Here is a 20866-nt window from a genome sequence, read left to right on the forward strand (position 1 = left end):
TCTGTAAGGCTTTTCACTTAGTTAATATATATAATACATATATATATATATATTAAATTAATTATTAAATCGTTATATTAAGAGTGTGGCTTGTCCATGTGGTTGCGATGTGTTTTCATTTCGCTGTGAAATTTTCCATATAGAAACTGGTAACTTGTGGAAGGAAGCTGTTTCAAGAGCATAACATACAATTGAAAAGTTGTTGATCATAATATTCTTCGATTGTGATAACTTGAAATCAGTTGGAGTTTGAAGGTTAAGATGAACACAACGAAACGAAACGGTATATTTTCAAATGCTTCATTTAATGTGCTGATGAAGGCCGGAAAATCATTTACGAACATTTTCCCTCCATAAAATCAAGTAAAAGTTAAATATTTATTTAAAATTAAAAAGGTAAATAAATAAATAAATAAATAAATAAATAAAAAACACTTAACTACAATATATGATTAAAGAAAGAAAGAGATATTATTATTATGATTTTTGATTATTATTTTAACCGCGAAGATTAGTTAATAATTTGTAATGCTTCGCTAGACAATTCGTTATATATGTCATACAACGGATGAATATTATCACTGAACCGTTAAAGCACTTGCCGCCGCGTCGCACAATAGTGACCCAAAAGAACACTTTGTTTGAATATTTTAAACGAAATATTAATATAGTAAATCAAGAAAAGCGGAATATCCAAGAGATTGTATTGCACACGACGGCCTATTGCAGAAGTTTCACTTAAATGTCATTTCATTTAAATTTCAAAAGCGTTAAGAAACGGTTGCAATGTTTTGCTTATAAACTGGACTTTAATTTATTATTGCACTGTTTCCTTTTGTCGTTATTATTGTTCTGGTCGGATAAAGTGAGTGCATAAAGTCATAAAAACTAATAAAAGAAACAAGGAAGAGAGTAAGAGAGCCAGACAGAGAGAGAGAGAGAGAGAGGGAGAGTAAAAAAGAGAAAGAAAATCACAAATGAAAATGTTTTCTTTTCTCATAGTAATAAAATTATTAATGTTAAAAATATTATTGGCCAATTTATCGGATCTAACCCGATCCGAACGTTATGCGTACGCCTATTATCCGAGCGCGGAAGAATTTGATCAAGAATCCCCATTAACATGGCAATTCGGCGGCAACTTCAACAATCATCACCGGCGATATCCAGAGAGTTTCAAAACTACTTATCAACCAAAATTTCTTTATAATAAAGAACGTAGAAAATGTACAAAAGATTCTAGCGATAGCAAATATATGAGAAGATTAAACATAAGTGCTAAGGAAAATCCTATTAATGAGAAAATTGATTTTGTAATAAACGCAAGATCGAAGCCATTAAACGAAAAAATAATCGAAAGCAAAAGACAAGTTCCGATGTATTTTTCAAATCCTAAAGACGGTAAAGTGTTTATTATCAGTGAAGTAACGAATAAAAATGAACATAATTATCAAGCTATCAATAAGTCCTTCCCCATATTGATAACCAAAGAACAATATGACCGCGATCTGTTATTGTTAAAGCAAACATTATTGAAACAATGTCATAGTAATGCGTTTCTCGAAGCCTCTGAAAATACAAATACCAAGCCATCGATTATACGTTTATTTAAGCCTGCCGATGTTATAGTGAAATCTCAGCTAACAGTAAACGATAATGAGAATGTGAGAAGTGAGATGAAAATGCCGTTAATAAAAAGGAAGCAATCGTTGAGCAAAATACGAAAAAATTTGAAAAAATTCAAACCTCCCGGCCGAAAGCCTTTAAAGCCAGCAAACGCTTTAAATTCAATAGTCAATGATTCTACATTTTCGCCTATTAAGACAGTAAGTGAAATTAGCAAATTATCGACTCAACTAGAAAAACCCGTCATTGACGCCATCATCGAATCTACAGCGTACTCTAAGATTCCTCTTACGTCAACTAAAGGTTTTATGACCTTCAATAGACAGGAAATATCTGATAAATTGAATTTTAAATCTAAAATTAGAAAAAGATCTGTCAAAGAACTTGAACCGTTGAAAAATGACGAGTTAATCAAAAATTTAAAAAGAGATTTCAAAGTCGATCAAACCAAATCTAAAGATCTTTCGGAAAACTTCCATAATACGATGCAAGGTCAAATAATATTGTATTCGGGTCATCGTCCGGGCCTAGAGGATGACAGAGTCAAAAAATATTTTAAAATATATTTAAGCACAAATCAAACAAAAACAAATAATGCTGATCCTGTCGTGAAAGACTCTGCAAATTTTGCGAAAGATGATTACAATCGAGTTTTTATGCAAAGTATTTATAAAAATGCTCTTGAAAATGTAATGAAGAGAAAAAAAACAAAAGTGAATCATTCTGAAGGCAAGTTGACAACAATATCACCAAATTTCAGAAATTTAACACTAAAGTTAGGCAAAATGATTGAAAAGCTTACAAACAACACCGACAACCTGAACAGATTTTATAAGAATGCGAATAATCCACCACAACTTAATCGTAACTTCGCACACTCAACTATGATCTGGGATAGTGCAAAATATCCTAACAGTCTTTCTCAACTTAAATTAAAAAGAAAAAGATCAGTCGATAATGAGGAGAATTTCTCGAAAAGTTTAATTTCTTTACGAAATCTCAAAAATCAAACTGCGTTTCCCAATCAAAATACATCGGAACACACTTCGAAGCATAAAAGAATAAAGAGGAAGAAATTGAAAAGAAAAATTATTGATCGCAACGAGTTTAGACGTTTGGGGAATCGTACCGACGGCATAACAACTGCTCGTGCGGAAGTAATTCGACTTAAAGATCATAGAAGAAATCAATTAGAACCTGATTATTCGGATTACGAGTCCGACGATTATTACGAAAACGATCGCGAAGAATATGAAGAAGATAAGAATCCAGATTATTATACTGAGTATTCGATAGAGGACTCACACACAGCTTCGGCGACAATTGAAGACTATACTGAAACTACTGAAAAAGTTAATGTTACCGATTCTCAGATAGTTAAACCACCTTATAGCGAGTACATCGTATCCCCTACTCGCATTAATACCAAGAGTCCATCATCATCATCATCATCATCATCATCATCATCATCATTATCATCATCGATTAAGAAACGTATACGGCGACGACCATCCCGTGGTGATTACTACGATGATGATGACGATGATGATGATGATTTTCCCAGCACTTCTTTGACTTCAAATATAAGCGGTTTCTTACGTTTGCTTTTCTATCCCGTGCAAATGGTCATGTCTAACATTATGGATAACATATCGCCGAAACGTAATAAAGTTAACGCTGGCGGCTCTTCGCATTACATATCATATCATAACACCTTAAAACAACAAAGCAATGACGATTACTACGACGAAGACTCCGATTATGGAGATGATGATGATATTGAAGATAACTCATTCGGTAATTGGTTCAGTTCTTGGTTTAGTTTTAATCGTCGTAATAAAAAAATCGGTAGCACTACAACTGCGCCAAATAAACGAAAACCTAGTAAAACTTCAAGCAGTTGGCTACCGTCTTGGCTTAAATTTGGTGGCAGTAAATCGGAAGATGATTATGATGATTATGAAAGTAAGTTTTAATTAAATGAATTACATTTTCTCTTATTTTCAATAATAGAAAATAGAAAGCTAATAGAAAACAGATAGAGCGGAAAAACTATTAAGAATTACTTAGAAATTGAAAAAAAAATAAAAGAAAAAATCTTTATCTTTAATAATAGTCTTACACGAAAGCAATTATATTTAATTTTTCTGTTTGCTATAATTATTGCTATAATGTCTAATATCGAAATGATGAAGGCATGCTAGTCCCATTATTCATTTGGTAACATATGCAAATACCGAATAATGTATATACATATTACTGAGTAGTAAAAAAAATTCAAAGCTCATTTAATTATACATCGGTCCTTTATCTTTGTTATTAATGACTCGCTTGCCCAATATGGTTAACAATATTTTGAAAAAAAAAAAAAAAAAAAAAGCAAAACATGTTTATTAATAAGAGTGCAGTCTGCGAAAAACATCGATACGACCCGATAAAAACTGACAACAAATAGTTGAAATAATGATTTCGCAATCCTTACGTTATCCATGTGAGATGAGTGCTGGGTGTCTACAAGTCGATTCAATGCAAATATAATTTCTTGTTACTTGTTATTTATGCGTTAATTATGTTTATATACATATTCTGTGATTACCATCTAGGTATCTACGATTTGCTGCACGATGCTAATAATTAAAAAAAAAAAAAAAAAAAAAAAAAAAAAAAAAAAAAGACATCAAATCAATACACACGTTTTAATATTCAATTGAGATTTCAGAAGCAATGCAAACAATTGCTTTTTCTTAAAATGTTTGTTGTTTTAAAATTTTCATTAAAATTTCTTAAAATCTCTAACTAACTAAGAAAAATAACGAGGATGTCGCATTCAGCTGAGACGGCTGCAAGAACGAGCGAAGATTTATCGTAAATTTTCGTCATTCTCCCGCCATGACTCCTTCCGATTGCGACTTATTTAGATCAATATAATCATAGTTAGCGATTGTGCAAGGTTGAAGACGCACCAAAATAGTTTGATGGCTATTTCGCCCCGCTAGTTTTTACCACGAGGGCATTCATAAGCTATCCGATAAATGGCAAAAGACCATAGATAACGATGGAGCATATTTCGTGTATTAAATTTTGTAACAAGTGTATTGTAAAAAAAAAAAAAAAAAAAAAAAAAAAAAAAAAAAAAAAAAAAAACAGCAAACACTTAGTTGTACACCTATTACACTGGCTAGTGGCTCAGTTATGCAGTTATAATTCCTTCTTACTCTCTTTCTTTTCCTTTTTGTTTTTTTGTGTTAAAGTGTAGATCCAATTTGTATTGGGTCAAAGTTCGTATAAGCAGAATTCATTCGAATTAGTAAATTTTAGCGGCGTTACTTGTTAACGACTGCCCCAACGGCACAGTTAGTTTGCAATCGCATAAAAACTTTTTCGGTCACCTTCGTTCGTGTTCGTGTTCAATCCAATTAGTTTGTTAGCATTCCGACAATTGGTCCAGTCCAAAGTATACTCCAATGTCCATTAGAGTAAATGGGATAAAAATTAGAAATGAATTGGAATTAAAATTTGATCGTTAATTGTGAACGCACGAATAAACCTACCGAGCACGCAGGTGCTTTGTGCGAACAATTGGTCAGCACTTCTTCACATCATATTTTCACCGCATCGAAAGTTATAGATGAATACTTGAAATAATTATCAGCGTTTTTCGAGATTGTCGCTACATTGTTGATGTGTATGTGAATAAATGACGTCCATTTTTTAACGTCATATTTCTAATCGATCAGAGAATGTTTGCGTCAAATTTCAATTTCCTAATATTATTTCTGCGGCTACGACGGTTCACAATAATTACCCGTCAAATTGGCGGGTTTCAATAAAAATATGTATATAACATCTGGAAATAGAAAAATTTTAGCGTGTCCCAGAAAAAAAAACAAAAATGTATTTGCTGCAGTAAACCATTAAAAACTAATGCATTGTGTAACATCTGAAGATATCTGTTTGCATATGTAAAACCAAAAACCCGTCCAATCGACGGGTACCGTAAATCTAATTAAACTTAACTTAGACAGCCAACGAGAAGTGGAGCCAGTACAATGTACTATTTTGGAAAAAATTTCCCTTACTCTTGAACACATCCTATATAAATACATACACTCAGCACTTACTATTAAGATAATCGAACGAACCAGATTGGAGAAGCATGAGAAAATATAAGATCAGGATTATCGAATCGTGAATGAATCGTTTTCTACATGTGAAAAATCATTGCAGATTAATCGAAGAGTAATCTCTTTCTGATCCTAAGAGTAAGGATTCAGTGTTGAAAGAATCAGAGAGGCAGGCGAATAAATAAGATCAGGATTCGTAAATGAATTGTTTTCTACATGTGAAAAATCATTGCAGTTTAATTCTAATCCTAAGAGTAAGGATTTAGTGCTTTCATGCCATGCGAATTATTTAAAGTTTATAAAGCGTATTATCTGATAATTATATCATTCAGTAGTAACGACAACTTCAAATCGGGTTGAGCTTAATATGCTTTGGTTATAAAAGCCAAAGTACTTGTAAGTACTGTAAGAAATGATTAAGTTATTGAAAAAGGTGACTGACTATCAAATAGCGCAGAAAATGCATAATTCATTACATTTTTTTCTCTATAGATAAAAGAAAGAAAATCGTTTTTTGTTTTACTCTAAAAAGCATAAACTACTTTCTTTCCATACTGATAGAAAATATAGCTATTGTTTTAAAGTTGGAAGAATTTCCCTTTTTTCGATGGCACTGATACATGTATGTTATGAACTTAAAAAGAATTTCGTTTAGTAGAGTGTAACATTTTCTAATGAAATGAGGAAAAATTGCACGTGTATTTAGCGATTATATGTGCAGAGATTAGCAAAAGGTTACGCTTTCTACATTTTAGTCACCCAAGGCTGACAGCAATATTAACAATTTAATGCATAAATTACCACCACATTGTTACACGTTCGTACACATATGCCTTAGTAGAGATACTGTTGTTTGTAATCTAGAATGGTTCAGTAGCTGGTTTGGTGATACTAAAGTCAAAGGGAATCGAAGAAGGCCAACAACAACGACATCGACTACCACACAAATACCGCATGTACCTATATTAACGATAGTCGATCCTATGAGAAATCCACAAAATTGGATTGGCATACTAACGAATCATATGTTAAATAACGCAACGACAACGAATAATCCTATGATCGAAGCTATTAATCGGATCACAAGTACCACTACTGAGGATCCGGAAATTCCGCATAAAATCACTTATGATAAATATCAGATATGGCGTTTAAAACCTCAAGACGATAGCCAAGTGAGAATATTGGAAGATTATAAGAGAAGTGATGAAGGCATTAAATTGCAATGGCTGAAGGGACCAAGCTTAAGGTATGACCATACGATTATATATCGCATTATGAGGAGAGATATTCACATTGTTTTTTCGTTTTCGTTTTCGTTTTCGTTTTCGGTTTTTTTTGTTTTTTTGTTCACATGTGCAGAGGTCTAACGGATGTCTTAGTCCCGCCTCGTATGCTGGTAAATTTTGAAGGTTCTTTAACTTTTGAATCGATCGATCATGAAGTTTTAATATTCGATGTAGGCAAAGCTATAGCCTATGAAAAGACCAAAGAGGATTCGTATTATTCTCAAAGTACAAAAAATTTGAAAAAGCATGTTACCAAACTTCCACCTGTAACGCCGATGTCATGGCGTAAATATTATGGTTACGAAGACATAATTAAATATACTGAAAACATGCGTTTACGCTATCCTCAGCTTGTTGATCTATTACATATTGGCCGGTCATATGAAGGTCGTCCATTGGTTGTCGTTAAAATCGAAAGCAAAGAAGTGACAGCCGCCAACAATGCGGCTGAACAGACGTTACAAAAAACAAAGTTATCGCACAAGAAACGACCAGGTGCAGCGAACGCTGTCTTTATAGAAGCAGGAACACACGGCTTAGAATGGATTGGACCGGCAACAGCAACCTGGATTATTAACGAGCTCTTAAAAATCATGAAAACCAATAGTAAGTATCAAGTATTTTTTCACTATTATCCTATTTCGCTAATTTCTGATCAACGGAAAGAGCATATTTCCTTTTGTCATGCAAAAGTATTCGTGTGCAATTCGATCTATCGAAATTTTCGAAATTTTATTTACATCCGCAAAATTTAACTTTAAATTCCCCCTCTTGCTTACAAAACAGTATAGTTATTCTGGTAGATTTATCATTCTGTTCCGAACATTCAGAAGTTCAGCTTTAATGATTCTGAGATAAACGCAAGAAAATCAGTCGATCGGTATTGAGCGAAAAATCCCCACTCAAAGCCTTTTATGTAATAATCTTTCCATTATGTTACTAAAAGATTGGAAGAGTAGGGAAGGAGATACTTCAGGAAGCTTCGTGTTTAATCACTAAATTCTGAATCAATCTAGTCTGCCTGTATGCTTGTAGCATCGGCTTCAAATTTCATAATGATATTGAAAATGAATCGAACAAAGCTCAAAGGGCTCGCCTGCAATGCAGCATAAAGCTTCCAAGCATGTTATCGTGTCTGTACAGAAATGGAAAAAACCGACCAAGCTCGCTCAATATTGTGGAGTAGGGAAGTATCTATCTATCTATCTATCTACTCTCAAGTAGCAATGTATCGTTTAATTCATGCTAGTCTTCGTTTTGCTTTTCTAAGGTTTTAAAAGAACAAGGGTGACGACTATAGACAGTTCGGTCGCGCACGAATATATTTCTATTACTTCTTTGGCCGGCTACGAATTTACTGAACCTGTATGGCAGTAATTCGCAATCACGGGGGCAACGTTTCGATAGTCTATCACTCGACAGTTCGATATCTATGGTCACACGCATAATACGACGAGCTTCGTTGTCAAATAAGCGACGAAAAATCTAATAATGATTTCACATGAACTTTATTTACTATCCGAATACTTCTCTATATCTATTAACATTAATTTCTTCGTTTCTATTGCGAACTGATCGTGAAGATTAATATTCGCTTCGAAAGCGAATACTGTTCTCGCCTTCTCAAGGTATTAGCGAAAAAAAAGACTCGTCAAACATTATATTTGAATTTTGAATTGAATCAACTCATTAGGCTGAGAGTCAAGAAAAATTTAGAATCAAGTTAACATATCTCCGCCAGGCAGGCATTTTTACTTCTTTCCGAAATTATTGATAACTCTCACGTGTCGATCGATTTGGGGAATGTGCCTTGAAATTGTGCCTCAAAAATTTAGCGAGCGACGAGTATACTCGTAGCTCTTAAATTGTAATAATATAACTTGACAAAATGACATGCACACATTCGTAAAGAACATTATTATGGCAAACACACATTCATTATGATAAAGTATTATGAGAAAGTTCGACGGAGATGGACGGTCGGATCGAGATAAACAATTTTTTACAATTTTTTTGTCCTTTTTTTAATACCGTATGTACTCATCGTACATAGTGAACTGATTAGTAGAATGTATTATTTTTTTTTTTTAATTTGTTTCTTTTGTAGATATGTCGTGACATTTATTTTAATTTCCTTTTCGAGCTCGTTATGTGTCATATTGTATCATTCAAATGGCATAGAGTTCGAAAATGTCTGCAAACTATCGAAATTGTTTTGTCAACAAGTAAGACATGAAGTCACAAGAAAAATAAGCGCGATGTAGATTTTCAGCGTAGGACTCGATAAGCATTGCCAGATATATTGCGAAATGGATAAGGTCCACCTTTGGCTCTATAGCTATTATAAGAATAAACGCAGAACAACTGCTTTGCGACGATAACGACGATGACGTTCAGCGAATAATGCGCGATCTAATCACTATCAATTATGTTCAGTCCATAGCTGTATGGATGGATAAGCGTGCGGGTGTCAACCTTAATGAAAAAAAACTTATAATTGCTTGAATTAAAATAAAATTCATTGCGTGTTTGGTAATAAATTTTTCAGTTTTTTTTTTTTTTCTTCTTTTTATTTTCTCTTTATATATGAGGAAAGATTTCCTGTTTGAACATGTTTCGATGATTCTATGATATATCATTTAAAACTGTTCAGTTATATTCAAATTATTTTTATCTCTCCTGCATGCTATAAAAATTTACTATTGATGCGCTAAGGATTAATTATTATCAAATTAATAACCGAAAGTTATTAAGGCTGATAATAACCGGAGGTTTATTAGCTTTAAACACAGTCTTCTCTTTCGGTTTCTTCAGGCGAACGTGGACACATACGCCTTAATATACAGTCTCTTATATAAATGAACGGAGCAGGTGGAAATTTCATATCCAATGGATATGAGTGCTTCTCATAAATTTTGTAAATCTCTTTACCCTGACAATCTGTCATCGGTGTATTCACCGCTTTGTTCGCTTGCTTGTATCGGCGATATTTTCTAGCTTCCCGTTGCGGACAATTTTCGGCAAATTTAGCACAAAAGCTGTACGTTTTCGGTGTACCAGGTGGACATGTTGTCCTGCAACGCGGTCCTCTCAGGAAACTAAGAAATGAATTAGCCTTCTTCTCTTCCTTTTTTTTTTCTTCACAAGCGCCACCAGACTGTCTTGGTAGATTTCTCTTTAAAAATTTGCACGGTGAAAACGGTTCGGTCGGTACATCTGATGATTTGCGCGATTTTTCCGTTTTAGTCGGCCCTTTATCTTTACACGGCGATGTCTGTTTGACCTTTTGATTCGCTCTTATCGATGACATATTCTTACCCCTTTTATGCATCATAACTTGAAAGCAAACGTTTAACGTAAGCAGAAATATCAAAGATAAAACAATTACTTGCGTTGTTCTAAAAAAGTAAGACAAAGGAAGTTTTTTGTGTCGAATTAGCTTAAAAGAATGGATTTTAAAGTATTTTACCGTTTGGCATAAAAAAGCTTAACCAAAAGGTCCTTCAAATAAAGCGCAGCCGAAAGCCAAAAAAGAGCCGTCAACATAAGAAAGAAACTGAAAAAGAGCCATAAGATAAACACAAAAATTTTTAAAAATGAATTTTTCTCGCTTTTGTTGTTTTGTTTGTTTTCTCACTTACGCCATTGCTCCGACAATATCGCAGAAGATGCCACCAAAGGAGGTACTTTGTGGTTCACTACCTCCTGATAATTCGGTTGAGTTTAGCTTTCTTAAAATTGACGGCATGAATTTAGATTCTGTAGCCCGGTTTATATCTATCGAGTTCTTTAGAAAATTTGGTAGATTTGCCCTAATTGAATCCCTTACGACGTTCTGCACGTTTGGCATAAAATTTGAATTAAGTGAAGATTCTCTTGTTACTGACGGCCCTTGGACCAATGAAGTAATTGCTTCAGGTAGAACATTTCTGATAAATGCTGGCGCTGCGACGATTGATGTACTAGGTAAATTAGAAGAATCTGGTTCGGTTAACGGATTATCCGCTTCGAACGATTTTCTTCCGTTTGCTTTCATTTGGGCATGGACAGCCGGATTAAGATCCACTGTATCTTTCGGATTTTGAAATTTTGATCTGTCATCTGATTGCGACGGACTCCATTGCCTATCATCTGATTGCGGTCGCCTCCAAAGCCTATCGTCGGCATACGTTTGACCACAAGGCCTATCGCCTGATTGCGGTTGCAGCCAAGGCCTATCATCTGAATGCGTTTGGTTCCAAGACATATCATCCGATTGCTGATTAGATCGAGAGCAAGCGTTCCAACGCTCGAAATTAATCGCAATATCAGAGTCTTTTTCAATGTCACGATATCGTTTACATTTTTGACAGGAACAACAACTAAGGTCGCATAACATTCTTTTTCTCATTTTCCTTGCGCATCTTTCCATCTTTGCAGACTTTTATTTATTTTAAAGTTTTTTTTTTGTTTTTTTTTTTAATTTTTTTTCTATTTTTATGTAAAATTTTCTATTACGTATACATATAGAATTTTTTTTTTCCAAATTTTTTTACAAGAATTTTTTCAATTTTTTTGTTGTTTTTTTTTTTGCTAAGAAAATTTCCGAAAATTTTTTTTTTTTTTTTTTTTGGTTTAAATTTTGTTCGAAAGATGTGAAGACTGTCTGACCAAAACGGATTTATGTAAATTTTGAACAGAAACTTACGACCGCACACGTACGTGCTGCTCCAGTCAGTTAAGAAAAAATAATAAAAAAAAAAAACTAATAAACCATATATATGTTGGGAAAATTGTTTACTTACTTCTGAAATTGTTGCCCATAAATTTATTTGAAAAGGTTTCTATAACGCTTTGATTTGTTTCAAATTGGAAGACGAAGAAAAACAACTCGCAAGAAACATGTTTCCAAACCATAAGGTATTGAAATTTGAATAAATTAATTTAATGCTAGTAAGACTGACCCGAATTTTGAATAGTTAATGCTCGAACTTTTTACACCCTACGCTACTTGCGTTACAAGGATATACAATGTTAAGTTTATGGGGATGTATACAAGGCACAGAAGGACCTCAAGGACGCAACTGTTCATTACATCGATTGGTTCGGAATCACTTTTGCAATCGATCTAAGCTTGTCTGTCCGTCTGTTTATCCGATGTCTGCCCACGTGGATTGTTGCTGAACTGAGATATTTTGAAGAAATCTGATACACGGACATGTTTTGCTTCAAAGACTCACACTATTGAAAATGGTTCGAATCGGAGCAGTTTTCCGACACTACTTCCCACATAATGCCTTATTTTGAAAAATTTGTTATATGAACAACTGTGGTTTCCTACAGAGTAGTTATTGGTTGGCCGTGACCCATTATAGTGTTTTAATTGGTTTTTTATTAATTTTAGGCGTTTCAATGCGCTAATCAAAACGGTTTTAATTGAAAAACCTCAACAAAATCCTATCAAATATTTGGAGTATTCCTGGCGAGCCCTGTGTTGCATTTTTTTTTTTTTTTTTTATTTTGAGCAATTCGACTCAGAGGAGCTCAAAGATATAAGGCGCTCGTGCAATTTGAACTAAGAAAGATTAGAGATATTGTCTAATGTCTAATACAGAGCGTGTCCATACACATTCACTATTCTCGCCTTTGGCACAAGATATTGCGATCAAATTTGTTGTGCTAACAAGGAGAAGGGCCAAAGAAAAACATTGCTGAAAATGGTACGGATATATATAACTGTAAGTTTGTGTAGAGTATTTTATGATGAACTGCGATCAGTTATTGTTTTTTGTTTACATTTTTTTTTTATCAATAATCCACATAGATCTAATATATGATTTAGATTCTTTTTTCTCTTGGTCTAATTTTCAAGACTCACAACTGCTTCCTTACCAAAACTTGAATTATAGACGTAGTAAAACGATTAACGCCATTTACCAACGGGACTATGTGATGGCCCTAATAATTGCTTTCACCAACTAATTTATTAAGCAATATGGAATACATAGCCCTAACGAATGTTTCAACATATCGTTATTATTTATTGTGGATGAGTTGTGACTATGCGCCTTATTCCGAGCGGTCTTCTACGTGATCCGTTTTGTAACTCGTCGCCTTTTTTTCCACCTCCATTTATGATTTTCGTAAACTAACATACCTGTTTTAGCGCTAAATTGTTTTGAAAAATTGTATTATTGCCATTTCTGTTTCGGAACACGTCATTTGATGCCAAATGTCTCAAACCTGGACAAGCTCGACGCAACGTTAATTTTACGACCCCTGATCAATAAAAATGTCAAATAATTACTTAGTTCAGTGTTAACTAGTGTAAGTAATACATATTTGGCAATTAGAAGTTAGAAGTAAGTGCTCCTTCATAACAAGTTGGTTGTTTAATATATCTTTGTTACACCCTGCAATACTTGCTGCGGTTATGTGCAGCACCAAAGTTTGTTGTGCCGACAAATTACGCTCTAAACCTAGGCTTGTGTCATCGCCTATCTCTTTGTCCGTCTTATCGTCTTATTTCTTTTGCTCAACTTGCTCAACAACCAAAAGAAGCAGCGCAAAAAAGCGCAGTCGCCAGATGCACCTAACTGCAGCGCATGCATAATAAGTGCAGCTAGGTGCAGCACAGTCTCTAGGTGTAGCGTAGTCGCTAGGATCAGCCCTACAACTAGATACAGCGCAGTCGCCAGCGGCCGTCTTGTTCTCTGGGATTGCACCTAAAAATATGTAATGATGAAAACAGGTCCACAGTAGCTGTAGCAAGCTGTTTGCGGAATGAAAGTCTAATTTCTACAATAGATAGATAGATAGGTTAAGTTCGCAAAATTTCGACCACATAATGTGATGTTTCGAGCACGAGTGAAACGTTATACTAGGCGAACTGGTGTAACGTATCTTTTAGTCATACTTACGCGCATGTCTTTGAAAATATACAAATTTTTTTTTTTTTTTTAATCATTTTTTGTTGTTCTTTTGCTTCCTTTTTCTATTTTACTTTACAAGAATTATCTGTATTAAATTATTGGTGAACTTGGGCTTCGTTGGTTTTACATCTGTCCTTTAGACTCGCACAAACGCGTTCTGATATATAGTTTCGTAGATAAACCAAGATAGCTGGGGGCGTTTTCATATCCAATGGATATGAATGTTTTTTATAGGTTTTGAAAATTTCTAAACCCTCCTCGTCTTCCTGATCTGCTAAGTTGGCCGCCTTCACTGCTTTGCATAATGTATCGATGCCAAAAGCTTTTCGTTGTTGTGCACACGTGTTTCCATTATTGTTCGACGTGCAATGCGTCTTGCAATGAGGCTTAACGTTAAGCGGATTAAAAATTAATTTATTATTATGCTTTCCATTGAGAGCGAGTCCCGATGATGGTTCCTTTTTAAAGTTCGGCGTTTGTGTTGATTTAACGGCTGAAGTTTGAATTTTCGGCACCGCAACTGACGGCAACTTAAATGTACGCGCCTTTGCGAACAGTTTCCATGGAGAAGACGTCCCTTCTACTGTTTGCGTTTTCTCATTTTTTTTCTTAGTAGTTAATGCAACTGTGTATTTTGGATGATCGGATGAACCACTCGTCGTTTCAATTGATGAATGACGTGTTGTTGTCTTCATTGTATTAGTTTTCGACTCAACAGCTATTTTCTTTGACAATTTGACCGGTTGTGGTGCTCTACCCATTTTAGTGACAGCTAGCTGGATCCAAAAGCTTAACGTTATTATAGCGATTATTATAAAAACTAACGTTTGAGTTTTGCTGAAATATTGCAAAAAAAAAAAAAAAAAAAAACAAATTTTTGCTTTAGCCAGGAAAAAACAAAAAAAAACAATGCAACGCCGAAGACAAAGAAGATTACCGTGTAGCGTAGAAAAAGTCGAGTAAAAGTTTTTTGAAATAAACACTTGCCAGGATGCAAAACACAGATGCGATCATAAGGAAATAGCTGCAAATTTTTAAATAAAATACATATCTTTTGTTGCTTGATATGCGAATACTTACGCCAGCCCGGCGATAACATCGAAGAAAACATTAAATAAATTCCATAAATTAGCATCAGTGCTGCTTATAATAAGATCGGGCACACGTGGCTTTTTCAAGCTGAACGTCATTCTTAATGAAGAATCCGATTTTGTAGGGGATGAAGACGAAGGTTTTCGCCATTTCATCCTTTGTGCTTCGGTCTCACTGCGTTGTCGTTTACATTTTTGACAACCACAAACAGTGTCATAACGCAACGGTTTCTTGCCGTTCAGCTTGGATATTTCCATAACTTTTTTATATATATAATATTTTCACTGAATTGAACTGTTCATGCTTGTGGTTGAAATTCCTTTATTTTATTTTTTATTATTTTTTTTTTTTTTGCAAAATTTTGCGAATTTCTTTCGTCTGTAAAATTTAATGTTTAAGAAATTTTTGCTTTTTCTTCTTATTATTACGTTTTTTGTTTTGCTTTTCAGAATTTTCGCTAGGGAAGGAAATGTTTTTTTTTTTGTTTTTTTTTTTTTGAAAATTTTTTCTTTATTTTTTTTTATTTTACAAAATTTTAAAAAGAGACCAAATAATATACAACCAAGTCGAAAGTAATTGTGTTTTAAAAGTGAGATAAAATACTGAAAAAAAGCACGATGACGTTCGACCCTAAACTTGTCCAGGAAACGATAGCAGTATTGAACCGGAATATGATACCTTCTTCTTCGCTACACTCGGCCCAAAGACTACTTACTCTTCATAATTAATATTGATTCCAATCGGCGAGTTATTGTCAACCAGAAAGAAGACATACATTCATTCTTTTCTCTTCGCTTTCGTGCGTAGCTTCAAAAAAATTCCAAAATTCTTTCTTTTTATCGAAAATATACAAAAAAAAAAAAAAAAGTGTTTTTTCTAGATTGACAATACATTGAATGAAATAATTTTTGCAATTATCTTATTACAAAAGGGAACAAACTTAATTCAACATTTGATAAAATTATCCGCGGCATGAGTTACGCAATTTCATGTCGGCAATCCTAATAGATATATAAGAGTGGAAGATAACCGTTACCGCATCGAACGTACAAGTTGCACAAGACGTCACGATATATTGCATCATAATTTTGGCGAAACTATCGGATCATTAAAAGCGTAATTCGAGCAGAGAGACACTCCTAACAGAAAACCTTATCTAAGAAAGGCTTTATGCTATTTTTGCTGGCTGACGCAGACATTAGACGGACAGGCATACTTAGATTGATTCAGAAAATGATTAGAAATCGATTTGTAAAGACGGGTCTATCTCAAGTTCTTCTAGGTGTTGTATATGCCCGCAGAAATTTAATATAAAAAAAAAGACTCTGAACATCGCTTGCAGCAATGTTTCGATAATGTCTCGTAGCCTTCTGAACAATCCTTGAGGCTTATAGCGAATATATTTTACTAAAATCTACAGGGCGTAAATAGTTCACTAGCTTCCATTCTGCATGCAATGGGACTTGAAATTAAACTTATCGTTTATTATTGTTGCCCAATTCAGAAGGCGAGCCTGTCCGTCTTGTTTTCTTCCGTTCAACTTGCAGGTCGTGCTGTCATTTGGGATATTTTTTTTATGAAATTTGGTACAGTGACGTGCTTTAGCCCAAAGACTTACACTGTTAAAAATGATTCGGACCGGACCCTCCTTTTTGCCCATTTTCAATATATGAATGACTAAATTAATCGAATTGGTGTAGGGCATCACGTCGCACTATAGGCTTTTTATTTCTTTTTTTGTTTGAGTGCAAACAATTTATATACACATCGAATTGAAAATCTGCAATGTCTTTAAATGATCACAACTTAATATCGAAAAGAGCAAAAGCATTTTTAAAAATGTTCATTCGATCATTATCTACATGTTCTATATATTGGCCTTTCATGTTCCACATGCATGTTAATAGATCTCAGAACTATTCTCTGGTCGTCGCTTCGATCAATTTTTATCAGAACGGCCAAGTTCAACAATATAAAAAAAAATTAGATTTAAAAAAAAAGCAAAGAATTTTTCTTTTACAATTCGTTATCAACGAGAACGAGAAATTGATTAATTCCTTGATTTATTTCAATAATTATTGCTCAATGTAAAAATTGATTAACGTTTCCCACGTCTTTTAGCTTGATTTAAATCTCAAACCTTATATATATATATATATATATATACCAATCTCCCAAATGTAATATGAGCACTTATATCACTTTCAAATATTGCTCGAATAGCTTGAGATAATAGTTGAAGTCCAAGTTTAGTCGCACAGCCTGTCGATCTTTTTTCTTCTTCCCTTTGCTTCTATTCACGATTCAAAACAGAAATTCATTAAGGTAATGTATTTTTCTAGTTTTGCAATTATGCATACATGTATACATGCATATACATATATATATATATTTGTATATATATATATATATATATATATATTTGGAAATTATATATAACAATATTTTTTGAGATTAGTTTTTAAGAGTAACATAGAATTCTTCATATTATTTATTAATCATCCGGAGAGGTGTCTGATGGGCCAGGACATACTCGACGAAATATACAATTATATAAATAAACTATGGGACTAGGAGGTGATTTCATTTCCATTGGATACGAGTAGGTGCGATAAGTTTGAAAAATTGCGCGGCCCTCTTCATCTGACATAGGTGTGTTAGTGGCTCTATCTTCGGTACTCACACTTCTGTCGTCGCCTCCGACTGTTCGTTTGTCGCAAGTGTCAAGTAATGAACAAAATTTATACTTTCTTCGATTTTTTGCTGGTGGACAATTATTCCTGCAGAGACCGCCGCGAAGACGATTGCGATCTGATTTACAAGATTTTGCGACAACCGTGGGAGGCTTCCTTCGAAATAAGCCAGCCGGTCTCTTTACTGCGCTCTCCGGCTTTGGAAGGTATAGAAACGTTGGCGGAGACATTTCTTTTTTTTTACATACTTTTGATGTTCCCGGTGCTTTGGCAGCTGCCGATACATTTGCTGATATCGGTTTTGATTCTGACGGCTTAGCCGGTTGTGATGATACCGCTGCTTGAGCTGGCTTTGATTTCTCTGCAGGAGATTTTTGTGTCGGTGATTTTGCAATTGATTTTGCAGCTGATTGCGTCGGTTGTGCTGGTTCGGCAGATCGCGATCGTGCTTTCGGTGTCTCTGCGTTAATGGGAGAGGGAGGTGGTTTCTTTTGCAACCTTGACTTTAAATGACTTAAGCTAATTAGTGCATAGTGTACGAAAATAGCTATAGCCACAACGGCAATAGCAGACAAAACAATCACTTTAGTTTTTCTACAACATTTGAAAATAATTTTGAAATGAATTTAATATAAACGATCTTAAGCACCGTTACCGTTTAGCGTAATAAAGTTGAACTAACTGCTTTTTCAAATGAATACTCGCCGAAATCCAAAATAAAGTTGTGCTCAAAATAAAAAAACTAAACAACATTTGGATATAAATTATTATTCAATTTGCAATGCTTACGAAATCGCTCCTATGATATCAAAGAGTACGTGAGTTAAATCTGTACATTTGACCTCGTCCTCCTGCTCTGCACTACCGAACGGCGACTTTTGTGCGAGAAGCGCCAACTTTTTTGCGGCTTTATTTGTTAGTGTAGCCAGTTTCTTGCCCTTACTCTGCCAAGGTTCTGGCTCAGTTCGGCGCCTTCTACATTTTTGACAATTGCAAGCACTAAGATCGCACAACATTGTCTTGGTTGCTTTGGGTGCTGGTCGCCGACTACATGCCATTTCTTTTTTAATTTTCTTTTTTACTTTTCAATTTAGAATTTTAATCGAATAAATTTATAATTTTACCTAAAATTTCATTATTAACATTTCTTAATATATATACATATATACATATATATATATATATATATATATATATATATATATATATATTTACCTTTTTTTTTTTTTTTTTTTTTTTTTTTACCCTTTTTCTTTTTTTTTTTTTTTTTTTTTTTTTTTTTTTTTTTTTTGACTTTTATGCCAAATACATCAAATCTTTTGTACTTTCAGAGACTTCTGCTGTATTGGGCGATCAAAGTTTTATACGCAATACTACATGGTATATAATGCCAGTATTGAATCCGGATAGTTATGTCTATAGTCATGATTACGATCGTTTCTGGAAGAAATCACGTTCGCTGCATGTTTCCCGACCGACTGGACTTATAAATTCGGCAATGACTTGGCTGAAGCAGAAAAAAGTTAAAGAGAAAATATGCTTTGGCGTTGATTTGGATCGCAACTGGCATTATCAGTGGGGCCGTAGAGGAAGTTCAAAGTCACCCTGCAATGAATTTTTTGCCGGTCCCGGACCATTCTCCGAACCGGAAACTAAAACCATGGCTGAATTTCTTTTAGAAAATCGCTCTCAAATAAAAGTATATTTCGGCTAAAAAATAATAAATAAATAAATAAAAAATAATTCAGATTTTTACAGTTATTTATATCACTTCAAGCCTATGGGCAAATTCTCAGCTATCCCATTAAAGTGAATGCCAGCTATAATACCGAACGTTTAGATGATATGCTTGACGTGGCTATGGTGGGAATTGATGGGCTGCGTAAAAAGTTTAGTAAATCCCGATATAAAATCGATACCTCTAACGATCTGATTGAGAATCGTTCAGGTAATTTTAACTTGAAAATTGTGAAAATTTTTTTTTTTTAAATTTCGCTAAAATATTTTTTTCACAAAAATTTTCAAAGGTTGCTCTGATGCCTTTGCCGCCTATGAGGTGGGAATACCGTTTGCTTATACGTTACAATTGGCGGATAACGGTGTCCATGGTTATTTATTACCGAGTGCAGCTATTGAATCTACTGCAGCTGATGCCTTTGAAATGATCATTAGCATGTTGGATTATATATAGAGTATAAAAGTTACTTGTTTTCTTCTTCTTCGAATTAATCAAATATTTCTACTATGAGAGAATAGCGTTAAAAATGTTTATATAATTGATAAAAAAAAATTTTTTTTAACATTTCGATTCTACGATTGTGTTTAACGCATAAAACTAAAAATTTAGCTTAATTTATGTTTAGTTGAAATGGAGATATATATATATATTTTTTTTTTTTATATTATATTAATTTAAAAAAAAAAAAGAAATTAATTGACGATATTTTGTTTATTTATCAAAATTTATTTTTGTTTTTTCTTTTTTTCTTTTTTTAATTTTCCACCTGCATGCCTGCATTGTCGAGAATAAAAATTAAATGCATCCTTAAAAAGTAATCCTATACCCTAAAAGTATTAAAAGCTAAATGAAAAAAATATGTCGCATGAGATTTAAAATATCGTTCACAATTTTCATTAAAATATATTGGAAAAAATATTTTTATTATTATTAATTTTATTATTATAATTAATTTAGCCAGAGAAATAAATTGTAAGACTAAATAAAGTCTTAAAACACTATCATCTAAGGCTATCAGCTTTATTGAAAACTGTACAGCACTTGAGATTGGAACCCGCGACCATTGAATTGTTCATCGAGATCCCTTCCCTACTCGGCCATTCAGGCGGAAAAAATAAATTCAAATATCCTTTCATGAAAGCATTTCATTTTATTGAAATAAGACAATCGATCCTTAAGGCGAAACTAAAAGTACATAAACCGATTTTTTGCCAGTATAAAGGTGAACAAAGAAAAATGAACAACCAATGATAAGAGAATCACATTGAAAGAAACTTTTAAACCCTCCCTCTCTTTCGCGCTGTCAGTCCAGTTCTTCATTACTAATAAGCTTTTTTGAGTTTCGAGAATCATGAAATATTTGAAAATTGTTAGCATATAATATAATTTAAAG

The 20866-nt window shown here is 33.8% G+C and overlaps 2 protein-coding genes across 2 annotated transcripts; one reads left to right on the plus strand and one right to left on the minus strand.

Moving 5' to 3' along the window:
• The first annotated feature begins 983 nt into the window (after nucleotides 1-983).
• On the plus strand, nucleotides 984-19960 carry LOC119644796. The gene is made up of 7 exons (XM_038044533.1): nucleotides 984-2168; nucleotides 2403-3591; nucleotides 6615-6999; nucleotides 7113-7645; nucleotides 19067-19434; nucleotides 19494-19683; nucleotides 19763-19960. Exons 1-7 carry the CDS (start codon nucleotides 984-986, stop codon nucleotides 19924-19926), a joined length of 4014 nt encoding a protein of 1337 aa, XP_037900461.1. The 3' UTR covers nucleotides 19927-19960.
• Nucleotides 17690-18796, minus strand: LOC119641528. Its single transcript, XM_038040269.1, has 2 exons — nucleotides 18525-18796; nucleotides 17690-18477 (listed from the first exon to the last, which is right to left on the minus strand). Exons 1-2 carry the CDS (start codon nucleotides 18791-18793, stop codon nucleotides 18387-18389), a joined length of 360 nt encoding a protein of 119 aa, XP_037896197.1. The 5' UTR covers nucleotides 18794-18796; the 3' UTR covers nucleotides 17690-18386.
• Nucleotides 19961-20866: the final 906 nt, after the last annotated feature.

This window comes from Glossina fuscipes, unplaced genomic scaffold (genome assembly GCF_014805625.2).
Source record: "Glossina fuscipes isolate IAEA_lab_2018 unplaced genomic scaffold, Yale_Gfus_2 0, whole genome shotgun sequence".
NCBI lineage: Eukaryota > Metazoa > Arthropoda > Insecta > Diptera > Glossinidae > Glossina > Glossina fuscipes.

Excerpts from the sequence above, each read along its gene's own strand:
- LOC119644796 (XM_038044533.1), top strand. The coding sequence starts at position 984 with ATGTTTTCTTTTCTCATAGTAATAAAATTATTAATGTTAAAAATATTA. Across the intron at positions 2,169-2,402 it reads CGGGCCTAGAGGATGACAGA|TTAGGCAAAATGATTGAAAA; the intron begins GTCAAAAAATAT and ends TTAACACTAAAG. Across the intron at positions 19,435-19,493 it reads AAAATCGCTCTCAAATAAAA|TTATTTATATCACTTCAAGC; the intron begins GTATATTTCGGC and ends AGATTTTTACAG.
- LOC119641528 (XM_038040269.1), bottom strand. The coding sequence starts at position 18,793 with ATGGCATGTAGTCGGCGACCAGCACCCAAAGCAACCAAGACAATGTTG. Across the intron at positions 18,478-18,524 it reads GATATCATAGGAGCGATTTC|TTTTTTTATTTTGAGCACAA; the intron begins GTAAGCATTGCA and ends AATGTTGTTTAG.